This window comes from Asterias rubens, chromosome 1 (assembly GCF_902459465.1).
Source record: "Asterias rubens chromosome 1, eAstRub1.3, whole genome shotgun sequence".
NCBI classification, from domain to species: domain Eukaryota; kingdom Metazoa; phylum Echinodermata; class Asteroidea; order Forcipulatida; family Asteriidae; genus Asterias; species Asterias rubens.
In genome coordinates, this window is record NC_047062.1 from 21652075 (window position 1) to 21679525 (window position 27451).

The window sequence follows — 27451 nt, forward strand, 5'->3', positions numbered from 1 at the left end:
AGACTGTGATTGCTTTCTAAAAGACTGGGCCCTCAGACGGGGATGGATGCCTGGGGGGCTTGGGGGTCTGGTGTGGCTGTCTTGTAGGATTACTGGGGGGAAGTAAAGCAGGCTAAAAAGCTGATTTCCGAGGTGTCAGACTTCTTAGTGTCTTATTATGTTGGCCGAGTATTACTAATCTTGTGTTCTGCCAAGGGCAGGGTGAAGGGTCGATGAACTGATGCCGTGGGGCTTAGACTTACTCCTGGACAAATCCATTGATTCCTACTCAACAGTTTAAGTTGATCTGATTGGCCTTGGGTTTTACCAGAATTACCCAATCACATCCGTCCCCCCAAAATGAGCGTGTCAATCTTAGCGTCATACCAATAAGTTACTCAGTGTTAACTATGTGTAGACAGGTAGCCTACATGCGCACCAAAACCAGTGAATCTTGTCCATCACTATACAAAAGTACATTTCATACACATTTCATACGCATGCACATGTTGACCAACGTCTTTGATACTGCTTTTTGAAAGTGCAACCTGTTCTAAAACACATTCCAGAAACACCTACATTGTAATGAAACACATTTTAAAAACACGTTCCAAAAACACGTCTTATAATAGAAAACACATCTAACAATTTCCACACAAAAAACGTCCCAAAGTACATTACAAAACACATTTAAAAAGCGGTTTCATTACACCTTGCAAACGCAGACCCGGGCTCATTCATCACAATATTCAAATTAAACCTAAAGCATACAACCATATCCAATAAATCAAACAATTCTACATTTGTTTTTTATTGGCAAAGCTTGCAGCAAAATTTTGTTTCCATTTCAAAGTCATTTACGTAGGATTTGAAACTTTGCATGGTGTGAGTATTAGGTGAGGGTGTGCGGTAACACCAAATGAAAATCTCTCTTTTTCAGTAGTGCTGGTTCACAAAAAGAACCGGTGGTTGACAACTCGACTAGTATGCTCTGATCGTTTCCAGGAGAAAGTTATTTACATGTATTTACTCATAAAAACTAAACAAAAATCTTGTTAGAAATGATTGGCACATGTAGAAGTTCCTAACTGAGTGAGCTCTGTTCGTACCGTAATTAAGACTACAAATCCTGTTGATACAGACAAAGAGCTTTTCCTGTATTCAAAATATTTCTTAACCACAAAAAAACTGTTGAGGTTGGGCTGGTATTTTAATGATTTTATTTACGTTCTCCTAACATTAAAATGACCAAATATCCAAGGCCAGGAAATGCACATTCAGTACTTGAACTAAATTTGTATAACAAAAATTGACAGTGTGACAAATAAAAAATTATGCCACTGGGTAGTTTGGAATTTTGATGATAGAAATTGACAATGAGTCTGCAACAACACCCTGAACTAAGAATGTCAGTTTTTAGTTTGGGGATAGATAGAACTCTATTTTGGGTTCCACCCTTGCACTGTACTCGGTAGTAACAACATGTGTATACATGTATCTACTTTCATCTTCTTCTTTTGATTGAATTGTTTCTAGGAACAGGGCCCAATGAAATAGATAATTATGCTTGCCGGATTTCTACTCAGCAAAAATAAGCAGAATACTAGACACAGCTGGTAGGCCTACGTGTACTTTGGCTGGTAATCTTATTCTGGTAAGCATTGTTGTACTTAGCAACTTTTTGTGCATAATAAGTAACTTTATTAACTGCATCTTGCCACCGGGCAATCTCGGTGGTCTAAACTGCTCACAAAAAGTAAGGAAACTTTTTTCAATCCAGTATATTTGTTATTATTTAATACTGTCTTTGTATATGGTATATATCATTGCAAAGCTGAACTGTTCCTCTTTAAAATGATACCACAGTTGCAATGATTACATGTTGCTGGACTTGACCACGTTAATGAGAATGAGACAAAGTCACAAATCAAATGTGCCAAAATTAGCAATTTTGTGTTACTGTGTGAACAATCAAATTGACACTGTAATCCACTTTATTGAGACAAGAAGTTTGGTATAGAGCAAGACAACTCACTGATCTTAATACACTTTATTGATACAACAAGTTCAGTAACAAGTGGATGATCCGAAGGCGTTGATGACAGCCTGGCACCTTCTTCTCATGCTGCACACATGTCTTGTGATGCGCTGATGATGAGGGATGGCGTTCTATTCTTTATTAAGGAACCTGGGTAGGTCAGCCACGATTGATGTGTTGGTGGTTCTGGCGCGGACAGCGAGGCCAAGCTGGTCCCATAGATTTTCCATGGGATTCAGGTCTGGACTGTTAGCAGGCCAATCCATCCGGTACACCCCAACATTTTTCAGGTAGTCGGTCACCAGTCGGGCTCGATGGGGGCGAGCGTTGTCATCTTGAAAGATGGCATTTGGTCCGAGAGTCTGCAAGCATTGGACTTCATTCGGCTGTAGAATATTGTCTTGCAAATACCCATCAAACAAGGTGTTTTTCATGAGATGAGGGTTAATTGTGTCCGATGAGCTCACTTGTGCAAATCATTGTGTAAACCATTAATGGTTCTGAAAAGCTTGATCGGTTCGATTATTGAACATTACCTATTTACCATTCGCAGACAACGGTAATGTTGGCACATTTGATTTGTGACTTTACCTCATTGTTATTCGTGTAGCCAAGTTCAGCAACATGTAATCATTGCAAATGTGGTATCAGAGGAACAGTTCAGCTTTGCATTGATATATACCATATACAAAGAGAGTATTAAATAAAAACATATATACTGGATTGAAAAAAGTTTCCTTACTTTTTGTGAGCAGTTTAGTTGGTAAAACACTGCTCTAGAGTTGCAAAGGTCTTGAGTTTGAATCCCACCTGAGTAATATGCCTATGTTTTTTTTCACAGAACTCTGGAAAGTACTGAATATACAGTGCTAACACACATCAACGTAAGGGTAAAGCCAAATTAATATTCTTCAACCCCAACGCAAATTCAACACCTATTAAAGGCAGTGGACACTATTGGTAATTACCGGTACTCAAAATACTTTTTGGCATAAAACCTTACTTGGTGACGAGTAATGGGGAGAGGTTGATGGTAAAACATTGTGAGAAACGGCTTCCTTCTGAAGTGCCATAGTTTTTGAGAAAGAAGTAATTTTCCACGAGTTTGATTTCGAGACCTCAGATTTAGAACTTAAGGTTTTGAAATCAACCATCTAAACGCACACAACTTCGTGTAACAAGGGTGTTTTTTTCTTTCATTATTATCTCGCAACATCGATGACCGATTGAGCGCAAATTTTCACAGGATTGTTATTTTATGCATATATTGAGATACACCAACTGTGAAGGCTAGTCTTTGACAATTACCAATAGTGTCCACTGCCTTTAACTCCATTATTGGGCCCTACTCTCAACTATCAAGGTAGATGTACATGCACTAAACACACTCACTTCCATAATTTTCACTGTAAACAAAAGAAAGACTTGAATCCCCCTTTAAAAAGGAAAGTCAGGGGGTGATGACATTGGTGGACCCTAAAACCATGCAGGCAAGGGCCATGGAGGAAGATTTACAGCATTGCCTGCCAGACTGTTGAGGTTTGCCAATTGGTTTACCATGCTGCATTTTTCTTTCCGTTTTGAATTCCCAACAACTTCAAAAAAAAGAGTTCAGAAACAAACAAGGCAAGGTCAAACCGTGCTGTTTTGAGATTGGTTCTGTTGAATTGAAACAAATTTGAGCTTACATGTAGATTGGAATGATTCCTAAAACACACTTGAAACATGTGCTTCATATTTAAATTTTCCTATTATGTTGAATTGAATTGAATTGGGTTAGTCCGGTGGCGGATTATTAAGGACGATGTTGTGCAGAAAGGTATTGTGGGTTAGAAAGTTACTATTCCCTTCCCCAAACAACATGCGTACACTGCATCATAAAAAGAGCAGGCCTCGAAATGACCACCGGCAGGGACAGCAATAGACCGATCCACTAAGCTCCGCCCTATTGCGTATTGACCAATCACAACGCAACGAAGGTCCGACAAATAAGGTCCGACATGCGTGCGCGTATCTTGGCGTGCGCGGCAGAGTTGTGCAGAAAGGCATAGGAGAGCCCCACGTGTTCTTGCTCACACGTGCGTCATGGGCGGAGCCTACTGGATCGGTCTATTGCTGTGGTGCCGTGTGCTTTTCCTGTGGTGCCCTTTCAAAAGTTCCAACACCAATTTACATTTTCCTGACAGAAGTGTCCCTTGGAACCCACTGTTTGTTTAAATCCTTTAGTTATATAGGTATAGGCCATAACACTAACCTGTGAAAATTTCATTTTAAGAGGTGGTATAATTTTTAAGAACATCGGAGCGGTTATGTCCACGCAGAAAGAATAATCTGCAAATGGGTTACACAATCTGAGAAACATTACTGTCAGTAACGCTTCTCAGATTCAAATTTTGCGTGCTAAAGAGTGATATCTTTTTCCATAACTGCAGTATTTCAAAGTGAAAAGTTTCGCAAAATGCATTATACTATCCAAAGCTGCTGTACTTCTTACCAAGTAACTTTTTATTGGCAATAAATTTCAGAGTCATTACCAATTGAAGCCCTACGAACTCTTCAAATTTAAAGCTTATTTGATACAAAGGCGTTAAGAGGAAAACCGCTTATTAAAAGTTGAGACGAGGAGAAATAAAAAACATTTCCAGACAATGTTTAAAAAAAGCTTTTGCCATAATTGGCCCTCCCCGATGCGCACCACAAAAGTAACTCAAGCTATTTGATTTATTTTTAAAAACAACTGTTCAACTCCAGTATATTACAAAATAAAGACCATGGACCGGCAGCATCTTGAGAACGTCAACTGAGCCCACAGGTGCTTTTTTCAGTCCACTAACTCCCGAACCCCATATCAAATCCCTCCTGAAGGGTTTAGACACACACAATGGGCACAGGGGTTTAGTTTTGTTTTTTTACCACGAGATAATCCAAGAGATCCGTTGGCATTATTGTGAAACGATGTCAGAAAAGTTTCGGTCAATTACCCACTCCGTGAGAGTTGGCGGTGTGGGGGGGGGGGTGGCATTGAGGACATTTCCAATGTCTACATTAAATTTGATAATATTTTTCTGTAAGTGGTGTCAGACACTGTATTCTTAGTGCATTTATGAAAATACTTGTTCCCAGTTTTGTATACCAAAGTTTAACAAAAATGTGATTTGAAAGTGATCACATATTTTGTTGAGAAAATAAAATTAGCGGTTGCAAATTGCTTACCAACCAAAAGGACCTACTTGTATGGTATAAATATTAAAGAACAGACCCTAGCAGAGTCTTAATAGCTTTCGAAAAGACTGAGGACATTTTCAATGTCTACTTTAAACTAGAAGAAGCTGTCAACAACAAGTGTTAAATCACAGTAAGTTCTACAACAAATACAAGAATGTCCAGGCATCTAATGTGTCAGTTCAGTGCATTGGCTTTGTAAAAAGGTGGAAGTGATCCGCCATTTTATTTTCAGTTGACATTAAATCTGATCTGGGCGACCTTCCCCTTATATGCAATTTTTTGAATACTCAACAAACACTTCCAAAACCAGCTTGGTGGCAATGATGTTGTGTCAGACAGTCTATTCTTAGTGCATTTATAGAAATACTTCAGTGTTGGTTTCCAAAAAAAAAAAAAAAAAAAAATGTAAAGTGATCACATTTTTCTTTTGCTAAACAAAAAGTTAATGACCTGGAGTTTCGACCCAAGAGTCTTTCTTGAAGGCTGGTTCCTTTTTTGTAGAATATTAGCATATGTTAATGTTACTGGATACAAGGAACATGACCAAGATGGTGGCAGAATGATATTATTGGTCTTTGCCATAGAGTTATATATAAGAACTAGAGGGCGCACTGGCCTATTACGCGACCCGGCATGCGCGCGGGCGGCCATTTTCTAAGTTGACAAAACAGGCATTGTTTAGCGTGTGTTTGTGGGGCCATTTTGTAAGTTGAGAAAAACAGCATCATGTAGCGTTGAATAAACACCAACTCCAACGTGCGTTTCTTATTCAACGCGTGTACAGAATGGCGCGCGCGTGTCTCCTTGCGGTCCCGTCGCGTTTGTGCAAGCAGCATCACCAGTCCGCCCTCTAGTTCTTATATTTTTGTACTCTATGGTCAATGCCAGTCAAACGTACGTGCACAGTGTGAAGAAGAAACTTACCTTTTCTTGGTGTTTGATCTTACTCAGCTGAGTCATATCATGCGATATCTGCTTCTTCTCCTGTAGACTCAACGGCTGCTTCTGAGCAGCTCTGCCTCCCTCGTCGCTGCTCACGTTGGACAATCTCGCTCCCTCCTGCTGTAAGACACTCTGAAAATGCTGGCTCCCCGTGGGTTGGTAACCATTCAGCTCTGGATTTGAGTCTGAGAAGTTACTCTCCCTCTCATCGTTTCTCAGCTCGGTTCGTCTGGGCTCGGAATAATTGTTCAGCGAGTCCTGACTAAACTGTCTCCGTAGCTGGCTGGCGTTACCAGACTGGCTCAGGGAAGAGGTCTTTTTAGTTTGCACGTTACTGTCTAAGACACTACTACTTTGGCTCTTCATTCCCGCGTCCCAGGTTTGCCCCCTCGTGTGGTGGGCATTGTTTAAGTTGCTTGTACTCCTGGATGCGAGTGAGTTCCGCGCAGCACTGGTTAGATTCAGACTGGATTGGAGAGGACTGGGTGTCGGCGTGCCGTTGCTGCCACTGCCGCTGTTGTAATGCTGTAGATATTGTTGTGTCTGGTTCTGGCTGCTGGAGGCCGAGTATTGGCGGACAGCTTGGCGGCGAGCAAGACGCTGTAGTGCTTCCTGTATGGCTTGCTGGCTGCTTTCAGAGAAGAGACGTGCAGCTGTAAAGAAATCAAGAAATGAAAAAATACATTATTAAATAACCACTATAAAGTAGATGTATAGAGTGCTTAGAAAACTTTAATGTACCTAAAACTTTTACCTTTACCTTTACCGTTTATGTCAACTATTCAAATACAACAAAATGGAACTAAAAAACAATTGTTTTCAAATGCATAGAGTTTTGATGAAAGATAATTAGTTAATTTAAATAAACAGGTATTTCAAACAAATTTACATAAATTATTTCAAGTGCAAGAAAACCAACATCATATTTAAAATTAAAACATGGAAAAAGATACGATTAAAATGAGGATCAAATGTAAGACGTCATATTTTTATTAATCTTTTGTTAAATAAATTACTCACTATAAACTATAAAGAAAATGAATTTCAAAAAGAAGTAAAAGAAAATTAATTTTGGCATTGGAAATTCTTTAAAAATATTATATATTCCTGTTAGTGACAGTATTGGAAAGGTCAAATAGTAGTGAAAAAAGTTGTTTAAATCATTGACAAATTGAGGGAAACGGTAAAGCGCTTGTGTGCACAAAGAAGCAATCTCATCAACCTGTTTTATCACTCAAGGTTTCAAATTATTGCAATAAAGAAAAATTTCTAGATACGCATCACGTACCAAAATAGAGAAATGGTAACGGACTTTTTATAAAAATCTCTTTTTTTTCAAGAGTGCAACAACCCCCTGAGGGAGTTGATCTCGGACATGGCCGTGTCTCCAATTTCATCAGAGTATCCAGACATATTTTTTTTTACCACCACAAAAGTGACCAAAAAATCTCAACTGGGGGATTTACCCCAAGGACAAAGGAGTTTTGGATTTGTATCTGCCAGTGGAAAATGTGCAAATAATCTGGTTGTAAAAGTCCCAGCGGAGATATTGTCTTGGTTAATGGAGTTTACTGGTGTTGCTGTATATGTCTGTGGGTTTGTTTCCAAGTCTATTACTCTGAAGTTGGTATGACAAGTGCACTTTTTCGCCTTCAGGGATTCTGCGTTTTATGAGGTTGAATAATCATTGAGATTCAGAAACATTTTGCTGGAATAATTACTGTCACAGGTGTCCTGGTTACTAGAGATGAAAGACCAGATTCAAGCAACACTTTCTTGAAGATTGCTTTCAAAATTGATTAATACAAAAAAATAAACGAAAGTCTGAAGTATAATTTTGGCTCCAAAATTCATTACGATCGACACTTTTAATCTGTAAATCCAGTGAGGCCTAACTCTTAAGCCATTTGAGAGATTGGACAATGTCTGTATAATGACATGCTCAGTCAAAAGTGACCAGCTTAAATTTGATTTTCTAGAGACAGTTGCTGTATCATGGTTAAGGGTAAGCGTTTGCACATGTTGCGTAAGCGACAGTGAACACCCATACACAATTCTGAATGAAAGCAAATGGGAAAAGGGTACCAAACTATGCCCATCTGGAGGTTGCTATACAAAATCTTCCCAAACCATTCCACGTAGTTATTCACTAAGCAGAAAACTACTGCTTAACAGCTTCCTGCTAAATAAAAAACTACACAGGAATCCACTTAAAAAAAGGGTCAAATTTCGTGGAGCTGCTTAGCACAAGAAGTCACTAAGCTCAAAACAATTTTGTTCACTTAAATAACAAGGCTATCACCCATTATTGTTATAAATATTCTTATCCGTAATCGACTGGTTTCCTGCTTACTTTTGCATAGAGCCCAATCTCATAGCGCTGCTTAAGCACAAAAAGTCACTAAAGCTCGAAAAAAAATTGTTTACTATAATAACTATGGTTACCAGCCAAAATATCATATAACATTACATCTATCCGTCTTTGACTGGTTTCCTGCTTAATTTTGCTTTTTAGTATCTTCTGCTTGTTAAGCAGCTGTATAAAATGGGACCCTGTTGGTAATCTCTTGAACTGAAACAATGTCATGAACTGGCCTTGACAATGAAAGAATGACTCATCCACCATGACATGAATGGACCATGAAGAAACAAAAACAAAAGAGAGTTTGTAATGACCATGTGAAGGAGGGGAATTGTCCTTGGGAGGTTACACAGAGTGAGATCAGTGCAATGATTTCAATCATTTCCTTCTCGGCAAAGGGAAAGTTATTACGACTTGTTGGAGGGTGACATCATCGACACGCTACTGTTGTACCATGAGGTTCATGCTATACTATTCACCCCATGATGCAATGCACAATTGTCGTATAATTATGGCAAACTAAATTGCCATTTTCAGTTATATCTTTTGACCCGCCCTTTGGACACCTCTATGAGGAAATTGTAATTTTCTTAAGAAACAGTTCAAGGGGCACCAAGGCATTTACAGCAATTGCTCCATTGCCTCCCTTAAGTATTACGCTTGAACAGAACAGCAGAAAACTGGGACAATGACGAACCATTGGGGCTTTTTTGGGGTATAACTTGAGGGTGCCAGAAAGAGATATTTTGGTAGAGCGCAGGTTTCTACTTGTTTGGTTGTCTTGAACTAAACTTTGAAGAAAAACAGGGGCTACACCATGGATACATCATTGCTTTCCCAACATCGGGCCTAATCATTTCAATAAATCACTCTGTTTCTCCAATATACATACAAACCTAGAGGTTTTCACTTGATCAAGAAAAACCCAACACCTTTATTTGTAAGAAAAACATGTTGATGTTTACAATTAAAAAAACACACATAGACCCCTTTACAAAACACGGAACAATCAATGCGCCTTTACCTTTTTTCTCTTTTTGGATGTCCATTCCTTTGTGCAAATTTTGACTCCCAAATTTACTCCCAAAATGGTGGACAGGATGGGCATTTATAGGCTTGTTGCGCTTCTGCAAGGGGTCTTTAGAGTTTATATATATTAACAGTCCATCATTAAGATCGACTCCATTATTCAACACAAGTGTAAGCTTACAGGCAGATTTGAGATAAAATATGCCAACTCATACAGTTACAAACATAGCAGCACCTGCCAAAGTGATTCACAAACAAAAAAACCTCACATCTCCACACTCTTATATTGTACCTTAAATAGAGTCACAAATTTCTTGATCTTTTGGGTGGGACAACAACAATGTGCCAAGGGGAGGGAATCTATGGAAACATGAGGGATTCAAAGAGGAAGTCGGGCATCACCACTAGCCACTAATAATACCACCACGGTGACCACAATGAATAAGCGTTGACTACTAGCTCATATCCTGAGCTTCAGGCGTCAAGGCCAGGGCCAAATGTGGGATTCCGTCCAAATGTGAAACCAAAGTACAAATGTGTGTTTCTTTAAAGGCAGTGGACACTATTGGTAATTACTCAAAATAATTATTAGCATAAAACCTTTAATGTAATGGGGAGCTGTTGATGGTATAAAACATTGTGAGAAACGGCTCCCTCTGAAGTGCCATAGTTTTTGAGAAAGAAGTAATTTTCCACGAATTTGATTTCGAGACCTCAGATTTAGAACTTGAGGTCTCGAAATCAACCATCTAAACGCACACAACGTTGTGTGACAAGGGTGTTTTTTCTTTCATTATTGTCGCGCTTTTGACAACCAATTGAGCTCAAATTTTTACAGGTTTGTTATTTTATGCTTATATTGAGACACACCAACTGTGAAGGCTAGTCTTTGACAATTACTAATAGTGTCCACTGCCTTTAACACATGCTAAAGGGTGATGTGCTATAGGGCAGTTACATCACTGGTGTGGACAAGGCGTGAACGCCTGTGGCCAAATGTGGGATTCCGTTCAAGTTGAAACAAAAGTAAATCCGAGCCAAGAAAGAAGTCATGGTAATCAAAATGTAGTTCGTTTAAAGTACATATAGATTGTTTAACACTCGCTGTAGGGTGATGAGCCGTAGGGAAGTTACATGATGTGGACAACCAAAACAATGTATCCGAGATATTTATATTGACATCATCATGTATTTGTGGATTGAAAATTTCCAACATCAAGTGATGCAACTGACTGGCTTAATTTCATTTTGCTGACCATTTTTCTGCTCAGCAAAAATAAGCAGTAAAATAGGTAAAGACATGACATGGTATTTTGTCTGGTAACTTTATTCTGGTATAAAGCAAAGTTATTTTGCACTTGCCTACTTTTAGTTGCTTAAAGCCACTGGACACTATTGTTAATTGTCAAAGACCAGTCTTCTCACTTGTATCTCAACATATGCATAAAATAACAAACCTGTGAAAATTTGAACTCAATTGGTAGTCAAAGCTGCAAGATAATAACGGAAGAAAAAACACTCTTGTCACACGAAGTTGTGTGCTTTCAGATGCTTGATTTCGGAACCTCAAAACCTAATTCTGAGGTCTTGAAATCAAATTCGTGGAAAATTACCTCTTTCTCGAAAACTACATTACTTCAGAGAGAGCCGTTTCTCACAATATTTTATACTATCAACCTATCCCCCTTACTCGTTACCAAGTAGATGTTATGCTAATAATTATTTTGAGTAATACCCAACAGTGTCCACTGCCTTTAAGCATCTCTTAAAAAACTGGGCCCCGAGTGTTCCTACAGTAAAAAAAAAAAATTATAAGTAACTGTACTTTTGTATAATGCTACTATAGAGAAAGGTACATGTGTAAAAGACAGCCACAGATGCTGTACAGTATGTATATTCATCAAACTAATTGTTGTACAAGCCATAAACAGGCATATTTGATTCTTGGAAAAAAAGTAGGAACATTTTACCGAGTACAAAGACTGACCTACATGTACACAGGTTATTAATTTTCACAATCATAATTTTCAAAATAAATTCAAGGAAAAAAAATTAATCGAAAATCAGATTAAAATAGGACGAATATCATGCCTGCATAAACAACTGTGAAGTAACTCTCTAAACTAAAGATAAGAAACCCAACAAGGTATCAAACTCTTGAGCCTCCAAGTATTTCAGAAATCAAGTATGAGAAGATTCATTCAGGACTAAACACAATATTTATGTCAACCACTTTAGCCTTGACTACAAGTCAAGTCAAAGAAATTGAAATTACGAGAGAGGGTTTATGCAGCCCGTATGACCATAGAGAAAGGACCATGACAAGAGGAGGGCATTGCACTTTGGGGGTCGTGGGACTAGATGGTCCTCTGGAGGGGTCAGTCCAGGGTCAGTCGGGGGGGGGGGGGGGGGGTAGTGAGATGGTGTATTGAGCTGACCACATGCAATTGTCATCTTCTTTTAAAATAAATCAATTTCTTTTAAATACAAGTGATTTTTCAAAAAGGAAAGACTGACCGATTCTTTTAGAAGTTTTCATTTGAATTCTTTTCAACCCTTGCAGCATCGATTATATCCGCCCAAGGTTTGTGCCGCGTTTTGGCAGGACTGATTAAGTCCGCTGTATTTGCAACCCATTTGTGTTGGTTACAACACACCTCGCGACCTTAAAATGACCTTTGTGAAAGTTCTAGTTGTGACCAAAATAAAGTCTGCTTGAAAAACTTGCGTATGACTTGACTGCAGTCGACATTTCTAGAAGTTTTATTGGTAATTTAAGACAACAACAAAACACAGAAATGAAATGGCACGACATCCTGAACTAAATACAGGACACTGCCCGGGTTAAGTTAGATTTATGACATTCTAGGTTACAAAATAGTTTTGAAACTTTTTTGAAGTGGGGTCAAACTAGTGAAAGCTCCTTTAAAGCCATTGGACCCTTTCGGTACAGAAAAAAAAACAAATTCACAGATTTACAAATAATTTACAGGGTTTACAGAAGGTAATGGTGAAAGACTTCTCTTGAAATAATAGTCCATGAAATGCTTTACTTTTTGAGCAAACGGTAAAACAATATAAATTCTCGTTAGCGAGAATTACGGATTTGTTATAAACACATGTCATGACACGGCGAAACCCGCGAAAACAGGAGTGGGTTTTCCCGTTATTTTCTCCCGACTCCGATGTCCGATTGAGCCTAAATTTCCACAGGATTGTTAATTTATATATAAGTTGTGATACACGAAGTGTGGGACTTGGACAATACTGTTTACCGAAAGTGTATAATGGCTTTAAGTACAATTGATATCAGCAGAAGCCACAACCACAATGATAAACATATCTCCAATATCTACAGATAAATATCTCTAATGACAACATCAATAAAACAAAAAGGCTTCTATCAAATTTTGTAAAACTACATAACTTCCACAATAATATGCAACTGATATTAAGCTCTCGACCAAAAAGCATGAGCACCCTTCCTAACTGATAGAAACCACATGCTACAAAACCAAAAAGTTTCTTGAAAACTTCACTATTGAAACTATAACAGTTTGCCGAGATCAAGAATGAAGCCGATTTTACAGCCTTGTTGTTGAGACAAAAAAATTGTTATGAAGAATACTCAGGGAAAAAAGTCTAGTTGAAATCAATTTGGATTGTGGTCCATCCATGGCTTTTGTCTGCAACTTTGGTTGGGGATCATGGATGGGTGGGGTTGCGGGTTGCAGAAGCGGTAGGGGTCCGGGGAGGGGAAAGGGTAGGGGATAAGCTCTGCCCCATTCTTCTGGGAGACACTGCCGCTCATTTGATCTTATGTCAAGTACCTTTAATTCCTTCTTAGGGTGGGTAGGAGGAGGGATTGGGGGTGCCTCGCTAACATTTTCCTGAGACAACCTAAAGATGTATGGCTTCCTGTATCATTAAATGCCAAATGTGACAATTCTGTGTGGCAGTTTTACAGTAGCTTGCTATGTGTAGGTGCCACTGTCTTTCTCTCTATCTCTATCCCTATCGTTTGCTTCCAGACGATTCTCCTTCTCGTCCATCAATCAATTAAGGCTCAAGCTCCCCCCCCCACCCCCCTCGACAACCGCATGGAGGAGCCTCTCGCCATGCCCCCAAAATAGATCCATATCTTTAGACCAAACCAGAGATGGTTGCGATAGGTGGTTAGGTGGCTACTAGGTGGACAGCTTGGCTGATTATCAGTGAATCATTGAGGGACCTATAAGGTCATCAAATCCCTGGGTTGCTCTGCCAGGAAGGATGGGGTTGTGAATACATGATGTTAACGTCAGCGTGGCTCGGCCCCGGTATGAGAAAGACACAACGACACACACAGTCTGATGAGTCCAAATAAAAAAACGTTGCCACAATGACGTGTGCAGATCCGGTAAGGTAGTTCCGCAAATCCCCATGTGACGTCACATTGACGTTATATTTTTCTGGGCCAGACACCAGTTTGAGTTGATGCACAATGAGTCATAGTGGGTCTGTACATGTAGGTCCCTAGATCCTAAACACCCAACCCTCTCCTCTCGCCCCCCCCCCCCTACCACCCTCTTCCCCCAACATCAATATAACCCCTTTACATTTTATGAACCTGATTGGTTAAACTAGACTCATACTTATTCTTTTCTATGCTCTGATTTCCACAAATGGCCGGACCCATCTGAGACATCTTTGAATGTTGTAAACAGTCAACAGCAATAAAATTGAGAGCTAGACATGCTCTTGTACATTTATCTCGTAGGCCTAAATGTAGCACACAAATAGCAAATGAGGGATACACTCATGTTCAGTCTTGGTTTTCATACAAGTACAAGTGTACTATCGATCAATGTGAGCAACATTGAGCAGCGACAGTATTCTTCAGTGGATAAGAATGACCTGTGAATAATGCATACCGGGGCCGTCTTAAATGTTGGGATAATTAGCGTCCTATTAGCCCTTGCCGATGTCTTGAAACATCGTGGGTACATTGCTCTCAAATTAGGGCACTGTTTTGTCGCCCCTTTGAAGGTAAAAGGTTGAGAATGATGAGTGCATAGTGCTGTTTGAGTGATCTTGTGCTGGTCCGGAATGCAGCATGTATCATCTACTTTAGCAACGTAGAGAGAGGTATAGAGAAATGTGTCTCCACAGTCATAATGAATGACTGTGAATTTATATTCGCCGCTGGAGTGGGCTGCTAGCTGCTAGTGGGAGAGAGCTGTCAGCCACTAGTCGGGGCAGCCAGCCGCAGTGGGTTTGATGCACAAAAGTGGGTTTGTGGTTTTACGGCCTTCAATCGACAGAGTGTGGGGGTTTTCAATCTTGACCATGACTCGCGAATGAGGTTTTGGTACCTTGAGTGAGTGAGATAAGTATAATGATTGCTTCCCTGCACCTGGGAGTGGATTCTGTGTGTGGTCTACACTGTGTTTTAGTCACTGTGTATTAGGGCTGCATAGCCTTCACTCTCACTCTGTCAGGCCTTGAACTCCGCTCTTGAAGAGCAATAACTATTTTCCTCTGGTCTTTGAGGGAAAATGTCAATTTGTATTAGAACTTTCCAAAGGGCACCACAGCAAAAGCACAGGGCACCACGGCAAAAGCACAGGGCACCACAGCAAAAGCACAGGGCACCACGGCAAGAGCACAGGGCACCACGGCAAAAGCACAGGGCACCACAGCAAAAGCACAGGGCACCACAGCAAAAGCACAGGGCACCACAGCAAAAGCACAGGGCACCACAGCAAAAGCACAGGGCACCACAGCAAAAGCACAGGGCCTCACTGGAAATGATGTGGGTCTCGTGGGTTATTTTGAGGCCTGCTTCGTGTAGACACACATAATGGCAATATGTACATGTACAGTTCTTGTTAACGAGGCATTGCATTCATACAAAAAAATACATCAAAACGCTGAACTAATCACCAATTCCCAAGATAGTCTGCCAAGTTAATAATGCTTGTTTAGCACTTAAGGATAACAAATTTTCATAACATTTGTTTACTTCAACCCTCCCCCTTCAAAGTCTACAAGTCGCCCCCCCCCCCCCCTCCTTCTCTCTCTTTGTGCACCTCACCCTGAGCTGAGGTCAAAACGTGTGTGTGGCATTAACAATAAGCCAACAACTTCACCACCAGAACTTCTCCTTGGATGATGCTGGAGAGCCCAGATGGTACAGTGATCTATATAGTCCAGGGCTGCTAGGCATCTTGGTGGGTGAAAGGTGATGGCCAGATCCAGGTGGGCCTAGACATCTCAATTTTTTTGTTCTTCTTCCGTGAGTTAAAAGGTAGGAACCTCATTGGTCAAGAAGGATGGAACAGCCGAGGCAGGCGGCTCGGAGGTATCGCTGCATCTCAAGGCACCTCATATGGGGAATTATTCCGCAGTAGTTTAAAGGTGTTGTACCCCTTTGGTTAGAGGAGCAGTTGAAGCATGCCAACTTGATAAGAATCCATACAAAATGGACAAACACTATCTAAACCAAAATCCATTTTCTTTCCTCTTTCTAGCCAATTTCACTCCACTGCATGAGGAGAGCCTCGTCACCAATTCTCCATTTCACTCTATCCTCATAAGTTTAACACTGTTTTCAAATGATGTAAGACTCGCAAGATCAAAACTAATTTCTCAAAAATTACAGCATTTCAGATTCCATTGTTTAAAGGTAAATTATCCACCATGACCATCTTTATACCAAGTAAGTTATGCGTGAATTTAATAACATTGAAGGTACATGTACATGTAGTTGTAGCCAACTTAAAGACTAACCAATTACATAAAAAAACTGCATGAGCTTTCGTAGTCAACAACTTCTCCATCAGACGCAAATGTGAATATCGAAATCATCAATCTTATCCAAGTTACGCACACCCTTTAAAATAATCCCGATGCCATAATGTCATGGACGAAGAATAAAGATTTTGACAGGAGAAAGTGCGAGGATGAGAACTTGAAACTTTAGGCAGGTGAAGATTCTTCCCAATTGACCTCCGTGCACTGATGAGGATTTGTCTTCTCCCTGTTTAAGTTTTTTCTTCCTTGAGTCAGTTTGAATTATGCCATCTGAGACTTACTTGCAGAATATTATCAAAGATTAGAAGGACTAATCCTAGAAATTAAAGGGAGGTTGTTGATTGGAATGGATGGTTAGTAAAAGGAAGGCAGTTCATTGTTTTGTTGAACGAACTCTACAACAGTTTGTGTTCAAAGACTTGCAAAGTCAATCTTGAAAATGATAAATTTTGTTTTAAATCAGTTGGTCAAGGCAGTTGTGAAGAGCATCTGCAGACGAGATTGTCCAGTCAAAAAAGCATGCCTCGTCCCTGTCACTGCATGCATAATTTATATTCATTGTGCAGAGTGTATGTTAGCACATTGTGTTGCACTTATTCCTTTATTGCACTACATGTACATAACAATGCACATGTAAGTTTCCCTACTAAAAAAAAAAAACAGAAAAGAAAACTTTGCCATCACAATCTTAACAGCTTTCTTCAGAAGTGATACATAGCAGTGAGCAAAGTTAAGTTTTTTAAACGCTTTTTAAAGTTGAACCATGAAGCTATTGCACTTAACAGAACATCCTATGGGGATACAACCAACCCAATAATATAGCTTAACCTGTTCACCATTCAGACATCCATATATTTCCCCCCTTTTGATTTCTTTCACCTCAACTTTCCCCAGTGATCTACAACCTGTCCTCTTCCATTTCCACTAATCTCCATTCTGCCGGGTCCCAGACTAAACTGCAAATGTTAGTCTTTTTAGCCCACAACTTCGGACTAAGTCTGCTCTTATGAAACAGGGTATTAAAGAGTGATTTACTCAGACCAGAACAACATGTGTAGCAACGGTCCCCGAGGAGGGATTGGTGGGGCGCATTGGGGAACAAGATCATTGGCAAAACGGTCCCAGAGAAAAACAGAGCCGTGGATTTGAGGGTGGAAACCTCTGAACGATTTAACAGCTCCCTGTCTTTGTTTCTGACTTTGATTTTTTTATCCCCCCCTCCAGGCTATATTGTTTGTGAAATGTACACGGCTAAAGAAATTCTCAGCTTTCTAGAGTCTCTCATCTGGACCGTAGTTGGTTAGCTCTTACATTCCATGGAATGAAAGCTACAATGTATCAACAAGTTTAAACCACAACCCAACAAGTGCTTACTCTATGTGACATGCAACCCTCAGGGAGGCAGTGCAGTGCTCACTGTGGCACCAATGTGCCCAGCTCTCTCATAAAGACCGGAACAATACTCTAAACCCGTTTTTAATTGTCCGAGAAGACTTTCAATACAATCTGATCCCTGGTTAAGTCCGCTGAACGGAGCACTCTCAGAAAACCTATGCTAATTTAGGCATTGATCATGAACATTTGAAACATTGATTTGCAGGCAATGATTGAATGATTCTGGGGGAATCAAGACACATCCGTTATCATCCCAAGACAAAGTCATGGAAACTTCATTAGACCTTAAGGAATGCGTCCGGGGTCTTGTAAAAGTCTTTCAACAAGAAAGCAACACTCAACGTGAGAATTAAAAATATTAATTCTAACACTCAGAGGAATTCACACTTCCATGATGAATTTCCTCCCCGAATAATTTGAAAACAACATGGTTTCCCCCAGTGGTTTCGGCATTAAGTGGCAGTGTATACGGCTGTGATTTAAACATTGCATACAATGGAGATGCTACGGGATCTGTACCTCCTGCAGTTTAGAATAGCCTGGAGATGCATCACCTTTATTTTCATGAGCACAGTCACTTTTTCTCCAGCAAAAGGGCACTACGTACCAGCACAATGACAGATTGTGCAAAGAAGTAGACCAGATTTCACAAAGAGTTCAGACTAGTCTCATCTCGAGTTCGGACGAGTTACTCGTCTTAACTTAGGACTAGCCTTAAGTTTTTAATATCAACTACTAGTCCTAACTCTTGTCGTTAAAATCGACCCCTGGGCCCACTTTTAAGTATGAACTAAACCGATTCTTGACGTGATATCCCAAAATGAGACTTTGTGGAGAATCAACGTAAAAGAGCAAGGGATACTCTACATGCTGCTGCCGTAACTATATGTACTTCAAGTTGTATCTGGCTGGGCAGTTACTTGAAAATTTGTCAAAGCACAGCCGGCGGGCCCGCTATAGGTGTACAAAAAAGTCTGGTTCCGGTTCCCACAAGACCCACCTAAAATTCTTTTAAAGTTCCAAAAGGCCACTGTATTTGCCCAAGGTCAAAGGAGGGTTACCGGGCGAGCCCCTTTGGAGATGCTGAAAAGTCTCCAAGTGAAACAAGCCACATATTTCAAGCCAAGTGACAACTTCAACATGCGGTTCAAGTCAGGCCAGGCTATTAAATACAATCCGGCACTAATTCCTCAGAACCATAAATGACAACTGGCAATTCCTTAGTGTATTTCTATGTCATGGTTAAAGGCATAAATTAACACAGGGTTTTTCTGCTCATTCAGATCTCCTGTCCATTAGATTTGCTGTGTGCAGCTGTCAACTCTCAAGGTCTTCTGTGAATTAAATTTTTGTGAATTCCTCATGTCATTTTCTTTATTTGAAATATGTTTTTCCTGCTATTATTTATTGTTTAAAACAGTTGAATTTACTGAGGAGTTAGAAAGTGGCTGTGGATGGAAAATCCAATATTAGTCACCTGAATATTAGTCTACTCTGGATGCAGGGTTTTTGTCTTAGTAATAATTCATATTGAAAATATAGGTGTAAGAGTTATGACAAAAAGTTGTGTGTGCACGCCAGCACATTTTTGACACACAAAACGATCATTAATTTTATGGAGTATGCTGTAAGGAGCACATTGATTGGATGTTTGGTTTTTCTTGCAAAGGATAGTCATAAAACAATGTTGTCCAATGGACATCGTTCTTTTATCAGAATTTGGGCAATTCTTTTTCAGAATTTGAGCAATTCTACCAGCTACAATAATCACACCACCCTCATTGATCTCTGACTGTTTTGGTTTATACCATGGTCCAATGCGGGAAAAAAAGAGAATATTTGTGATGCACGCTGTGCTCTGTTGACGGGAGACTCTGCTGAATTCCCATTAAAAGTTTTCTAAACTTTGAACCCTGTTAGTCCCATCATACTACCGTCTTTCATGTCAGCATTAAACACAGACAGTGATATCATCTTTCATATTTTGATTACTCCATATAAATTTACAGACTAAACAATTGTAATATGTCAGAGATTGCCTGTTGTCAGCTAGGCGTTTATTATCCCCCTTGTGGGAGTTTGCCAAGTTCTCTAAACAGGAAGATCATCTAAACAAACAACAATTTAATTGCTCAAACCACTGAAGCGTTGTTGTCGATATTGTCTCGGAGCCCGAGGTTAAATGAAAATCAGTTGATTAATTGTTAATGATTGGGAAAGGTTAACAAAATCATACCATGCTTGTTAGGTACAGTATGCATCTACATGTTCATCAAGTTAAAATACTACGTGATGTTACGGATATACAAATACAAGACAGCAGCCAATTTTACGAAAGTAGTACATAACTTGCACAACGTTGTAAAGTGTTGTTAATTCGCCTGCAGACTAACATGCTCAGTGACTAAACTGTGTGAGAGTGACTTGGGTGCAAAGATTCTTACAACAACACGATTGGTTATAATTAGTGATTCACTTACCAAAGATCTATGTATACAAGTTAGAGAAGAAAACGTGTCAACATTTATTATTGATCAAAAAATATTTGCAATAACTATCATCAATGCTCTCCACTGATCAGTTTTCTTTCTTTTTTAAGTGAGTGTGCATTTCTAACAAATGTGCACTCCAAGTTTCATCATGGTGTTGAAAACTTGAAATTAGTTGGCTCTTTTGGAAACCAAGTGATTCGTCCCTTTTAAGTCATCGATTGAACCTCCGCTGCATACAGCTTGTTATCTAAACGTGTCGTGCGAGACGGGCTAGTGCATGCTACAGTGTAGTTAGTCATTAGTGATCCTTTTTTTTATTCACAGCAAAAATTTTGATGTCTACCTATCTCGCCGCCGGGCGGTTCCCTGCGCACATACGCTGACACTGGTCTGTTCATCGTGATCAGGTTACTACCTAAAGGGGGTTTCACAGGAAATACACATCAGATCAGCATGACAAGTTGGAAATAAAAATAAAAAGGTAAATCAGACGCTATTGATGACAGAGGCCACACTGCCTTCATAGTGTAGCTGGGTAGCAGTCACTCCCCTCCTCCTATAACCTGCAAATGTCCGTCTTTAACATGAAAACATCTACAAACTGAGGGTTGCAATGATCAGACGATAACGTACCTCTAAAGGTTTACTTCGCTTGGTCAACAAGTAGCCTAGACAAGTTTGGGATTTAAAGGAATTGGTTTAACAAAGTTCAATACAAGTATTTTTCAGGGGGCACAGAGGAACAATGGTTACAGATTGGAGACATTAGTTTTTTCATTTATCTGCAACCCCCCTATCGTCTCTTTTCGCCATTGTATCGGACTAATCAGAAAGCAGAAACTCAACTCCACTTTCCTTTGTAAGCGACACTTACATCAAGAGCTAAAGAAATGGCAACTGAAACTGCAACTTCAATATTGTTTAAAAACAGGAAGTGCTGATAATCTTTCAAAGACAAAAAACATCTTATTTGTCTCAAGAAATGTTCCAGGTTGCAATGGGGCTTGGACTTCCCCCAACAACCCCAAAATGTTGCAAGAGAAAGAGCCATGGGGTGATGTAAACCAAATCATTTTCCGACTGACCACCACCCGCCGACATTCAGCCAACAATTTTCCACATTAGTGAAAACATTTCAAAGAAATCAATGTTGGTGTACTTTCACAATTCAAGTACAGTCTAATTCACAGTGCGCATGTACAGTATACTTATGGCCACTTGAGGAAGGAAGGGTTTTATTGGTTAAAGAGAGACAATACAAGTTCTTGTACTGTGTAGCTGTTACAACCAAGTTCACCGTCTTATTACATTTTTGTTATTACCCATATACACCGATGTGTGTGAGCACTGTATACTCAGTACTCAGAAAAATATCATGTCTGTTATAATAATTAATATGGCACGGGAAACTCGGTTTTAATATCCCCTCAATCACATCCCAATCAGGAGCTCAGGAACTGAAATCCAATTCCTCATTCACGTGGAAGATTCTAGGTACTTGAGGCATCAACGACGTAACGTTTTCTCTGGGATTCGGTTAAAATAGGAAGTGGGGAGAGGCTGCTGCACTTTAAGGAAGTTATTCGCTTACGTGGCGCGACAAACATTGTCAAATTATGGTCACATCATAATAACAAATTCAATAGTGTTACCTCAAATTAAAAGTCCCTGCAAAATGAAACAATTGCTGCAATTTATTTAACCAATACCCCCCAACCGCAACCTGCTATTATTATGTTTATTTAAGTATATTTTCCTTGTTTGTTTTCTTTTCCAGAAGGGGTGATGTTATCAAAAACATTTTATGTGTAGGCCCTGTGTTTAAAACAGGCCATGGGTAAATCCAAAGTGTTGTTGTGACTTTCTTGTGAAAACCGAAAAGTCCCATGATATCACTTGGAGAAGCATGTTCTGGAAATTTTCAAAGGTATGTTGTAATGTCACCAGAAAAGAAGTTTTCCATGACATCAATCTGAAGATCCAATACCAATGTATGGGATGTCACAATTATATGACTCCTGTTTATTAACAAACCTATTAAGTTGATAATCTGAAGGGAGAGCCCATTTTCAAGATATACATTCTGTGAAAAAAAGGTGGCTGTTAGAAATGAGGAACAGCAGGGGACAAACTTAGTCCAGACTCATAAAAGCCAGCTGAAAGCAAAAAAACAACAACGTGATATCATTAGAGAGGTACGTATGTACGTTGCTGGAAATATTTCAAGGGTATGTTGTAATATCACCAGTGAAGAAGTTTTCCATGACATCACTCTCAAGAGCCTTCAACAATAGATGGGATGTCATTAATGAAACCTTATCCCTAACAATAAATGAGTTCATTATTTTGTGAAGGGAGAGCCCAGTTTCAGTTTCAAGACAAACATTTTGTGAAAATAAAGAAGCTGACTGTTAGAAATGAGGAACAGCGCAAGGGAACAGGCTGAGCCCAGACTCTTTGTGTACACCAAGCTAAACCTTGATTTCACAATGACTAGCTAGAATAAGTATTGCCGTCTAGTTACTGAAAATTTATTGAATTGTGCAATTCTTAACCAGAGAAGTTAAAACCATTGTATGGGAGAGATTGGCTTTATTGCCAGAGGAATTCAAATTTAAACGGTGACTTTTGACTAAGCAAGTCGTTGTACCAGATACTATTGAAACCTAACTTGCAAGTTGCCTATTTCTTCCCGTGAAATACGCTAATCACATTCACGCATGCGTACAGACCCTGTTGGTTAGCAAACGCCATAGAGTTGTGCACTAAGCAGACGCGCAATCGCGACTGCGTCACCCACCCATTAGCCGTGTACAAAACAGCGCGATGTTCCCTCAATTTGCCAACCAAAATGTTAGTGCGCAGGCGCTATGTGCAATTTACATATTTCATGGGAAGGGTCTATTGGAATGAAAGCCTTTTTTAATTTGCATCTAGGTACCTGATAATGAGTGTACTCATTTGACAAAGGCTTTCATTAATGAAATGACTCATTTTACGGGTTCGGTAGCAGGGAATTTTTGCCTGTGCGTGTGCATACCCCAAGTTACAGGGCATTCTTTGCTTACACAGCTGGCGCAGAAATTCAGCGCATGCACAGTAAGCTGAGAATGGTGATTGTAAGCACAAATTTCGGCAGTAAGCAGAGCTATGAAATTGGGTCAAGGACAGCACTGAAGTGACAGAACTCCCTTGATGTGATTTTGTTCCAATGTTCCACATTTATTTATTGTAACATTGTATCGCGTACATGTGCTCCAGTCTAACCATCACCCATGGTTAGCAAATCATTATCAGCCATAGTCACCAGGGACCGTCTGATACCTATCCGCAGGGCCAAACAATCCTCAAAACTATTTGATCGTAATCATTTAGCAATTACCTATTTTCTCAGAATGATAATAAAAAGTATAGAAATAACTTGTTGAGTGTTTAACCATGTGGCAAGACAGTTAGACAGTGCCTGGTGACGCTGGGGTTTCCCCCTAAGGATTCTTTAATAAAAGCCACTAGAGGATACGGGGAACCTGTCCAAAACAAGAGACTGACACTGCAGGAAACCAACAAGTTGGCTTGGGGAAGCGCTCTTAACAAGAACTGCACCACAGACACCTCAAATGTTCTGAGAATCTATGATCTATGAAGAGAATAATTTTGTGGGTCTTTTTTTCCCTACATTCTTAAAGGCACAGGACATTATTGTTAGCATTAAAATGCACTTGGTAACAAGCAAAGGAGAGATGTTATAGTATAAAACGAAGTGTTCAAGAAAGAAGTAATTTTTCACTTAAATATTTTTATTTGTCCCAAAATCAAGTGATTGATAGCACACAACGGGTGTTTTTTCATCTATTATTATCTCGCAGCTTCGACGACCAGTTGAGTTCAAATTTTCACAGGTTTGTTATTTTTATTTTGTGCATTTGTTGAGACACACTAAGTGAGAAGACTAGTGTTTGACAATTACCAACAGTGTCCAGTGTCTTTAATCACCGCAATGCATATGCCAAATGAGCCTTGAAAGGAGCATTGTTGGCTAGGAACCAGAAACACTAACGCTTCAACCAGAGTTGTGCATCTACATTAATTTAACTAATCAGTTTAAGTGGAACTTGTGACTTCCTTAAAAAAAATTCTCCACAAAATACAATTTAGCAGCAATCCTAATTTCAAGATCAAATTGGTCTACCTAAATAAATTATGAAAAAAGAAAGAAAACAAAAAGATTAATTTTTTCCATAAAAAACTGTTCACCATTTTTATTCTCCCTCAGATTTCCCAGCATCAAATTAAACAAAAAGATGCGTCCATGTTCCCCCTTATAAGCTTGAGGTTTTCCTGAACTAAGCTAGTCTTTTTTCTAGGATAATTGAGGCAGTTCCTTTACTACCATAGTTTAAAAAAGACAAAGTAACTGTGTTTTTCCTTGTATGGAAGTCAGTGTACACGAAAAGTTACACAGGACCTACGGCCATTACGGCCATTATTGTAAACAAGGTCAACAATGTAGATTTGATCAAAATGGTCACAAAGCTGAGCCAATGTGAGAAATAAGGCATTAATTTTAGAAGTTTGGGAAGCTACATCACACCTAAATGAACGAAGTCTTCCCGCTTTACACCAACATGAAGTTAGGACCGCCAACCTACGGCCGGATAGCTCAGTTGGTAGAGAGTCGGTATGTTAATCCGGAGGTCGTTGGTTCAAGTTTGGCTCTAGTAAATTTGTCTTTGTTCAAAACCTAAATTTAGCAATTTGTAAAACAATTTTTGATTTTGCAAACCCTTTTTTTAAAGGCCGAGTATGATAAATCAAATACATGCACATGTACATTATGTGTGCACGAAACTTAAAGGACACAATGCCTTGGATTGGTCGAGCTGGTCTTTGAAAAGCGTTTGAAACGTTTGTTATGCAATGCATGGTTGGTTAGAAAGATATTTTAATAAGTAGAAATAATGATCCACACAAACATGCCTCGAAATTACATGGTTTTCCTTTTACGTTGCATAAAACACTATCGACCATTTTGAGGAGTAAAAATTTCGACTCCATAAAATGGCCGACATAAAAGTGACGTGAAGCGAATTTCATTGCATCACAAAAGGAAGTTGATTGCGTACCGATTGTTGCGTCACCAAAATTCGCTTCGCTTTTGCAGAAAGTATGAACCTAGCTCGACTGAGTCTGACTCAAATCACAAATATTTGTGTCTTGCGACTTGACTTGACTTTAGCAAAAATTACTTGGGACTCAACTTGACTTTAGCAAAAGTTACCTACATGTACGACCTGACTTGACTTTGAAAAAACAATTACTTGTGACTTGACTTGGACAAAAAGGTCTTGTGACTTTACTTTACTAACTTGTGACTTGACTTGAGGAAAATTTGACTTGGTTACAACCCTGGCAAGGGATGTGTCTGGGTGTTTTGAGGACACCCTGTTTTGAATTTGGGAACCCTAATTCATATTTCCTTATGGGTACAAAACACATAGATCTTTCATTGAGTAACAGAAATGAGCAAATTTTAATACCATATTGTCACAAAGCTTTACCGTCTGACTGAGAGACAAAACATGTAGAGAGAAATCGAACCATACACAGCAACAAATCACCAAGGAATTTCCACCAAAACAGAAATAAAAACCTAACATCCCTAGTCCCTAGTGGTTTCAAATCTGCACAAACTTCACTGGTTTCCATCAAATGTATCATTACTAATCCCAGTTGTAGCAGTTAGGGACCTTGAAGAAAAAAATTACCAGTAGAAATAATATAAACACAAACAATCTGTTTAAAATGACACACACCAAATGACAGCCACATGTTCCGTTGTTATATCTAGAGAAAATTACGGACAAAGAGTAGAGCTGTCGCTTGGTCCGGAAGTACGTACTGCATCAAGTTTGTGGTCCACCTCAAGATGTCAGGTGGTGGATGGTGGCAGAGGGGCAGTTTCTGATTCAACTACAGTGAAAGTGGAGTCTGTAGAGATACTTATCTATGAGCTATTTAGACTATATTTAGTTGTGGGCAGATGGTTCCTTGTGTGAGTGGGTATTGACACTTAAAATAGTTGTTAAATTTACTGTTGCAAACAGTGAAAACTTTTCTCATTACTGTCGGCTTTTTTTCCCAAGTAATAAAGTGAAATTATTAGAGTACAATCGAAAAACGAAACGAAAAAGGGGAAAAAAAATATATATATATATATATATTTCTAGAGCTGTGAGTGTTATTTATAACTGTTTTATAACAAATATTAAAAGAAAGAATATAATAATATCAATTTATTGCTAAAGCACTTTAACAAGAGAAGTCAAAGCGCTGTACAAAAACAAATTTTACAAAGAAATGTGCCCCCCCCCCCCAAAAAAAAAGGGAAAAAAGAGGGGAAAAAGTACATATATAGTTAAGTCAAGGGTGTATGGTTGTTTTTTTCTGGGACAAAATCATTTACTTTTACGCACACTTGTCACTAACAAACTTTTTCCTTTTAAACACATGTGCATGTGGTAAGCCCGGTTCATACTTCCTGCGAATGCGAATTGAAGCGAATTTGACGTCACACCCTCCTTTCGCAGCGATTATTCGCAAGGGAGTAGAGCAGAGTTCTCCTGCGAATGCGAATTGTTCGTTGCGAATTTGTGACGTCAAGATTCGCTTCGCATTCGCATTCGCATTCGCAGGAAGTATGAACCGGGCTTTACACGGAAAGCTTGAAATCTTACGGGGAATAAAATGTTGAAGTTAGAGGAATTCCGGAAGCCTCACTCTACAGTAGGCGTATGTGTACACAGGTATTGCATGTTAAAGAGGGTGTCCAAGGTTAAGTTAAGTTTTGTGATGCACTCATTTTCCAACAGACAGAGTCATGAAGAAAGAGTGGGGTAAAATTACAAGGCTCTAACCTTACATAAAGTGGTGTTAAATGTCATTTTAATTCATAATTTTATTGGATTTTGTAGGATGTTGACAAAAAGGTATCAAATGCAAAGACTTTTTTCACTGTATAACATGACGCAGAGATTTGTAAAAAATAAATAAATAAATTCACAAGGACCATCTGTAATCGATCACAAAACTGAATCTGAACGGTGAGCCTCTCTTTAATGCACCTTACTGTATGTTGTATGTGATTCATACTGTGATTAATGTATGTGAGCTCTGACTTTTGTGGACCCTACACCA

At 39.3% G+C, this 27451-nt stretch overlaps 1 protein-coding gene across 4 annotated transcripts in view; it reads right to left on the minus strand.

Moving 5' to 3' along the window:
* LOC117290066 (tubulin polyglutamylase TTLL5-like) overlaps positions 1-27451 on the minus strand; it is an 89254-nt gene that overhangs the window by 15817 nt on the left and 45986 nt on the right. For 3 of the 4 annotated variants that reach the window (XM_033771324.1, XM_033771332.1, XM_033771317.1), the window contains 2 exons: positions 20601-20672; positions 6167-6837 (listed from right to left, as the gene is read on the minus strand). In XM_033771324.1, the coding sequence (XP_033627215.1) occupies positions 6167-6837; positions 20601-20672 (743 nt within the window). The remainder of the gene's footprint in view (positions 1-6166; positions 6838-20600; positions 20673-27451) is intronic. The other variant, XM_033771339.1, reaches the window with a different exon arrangement.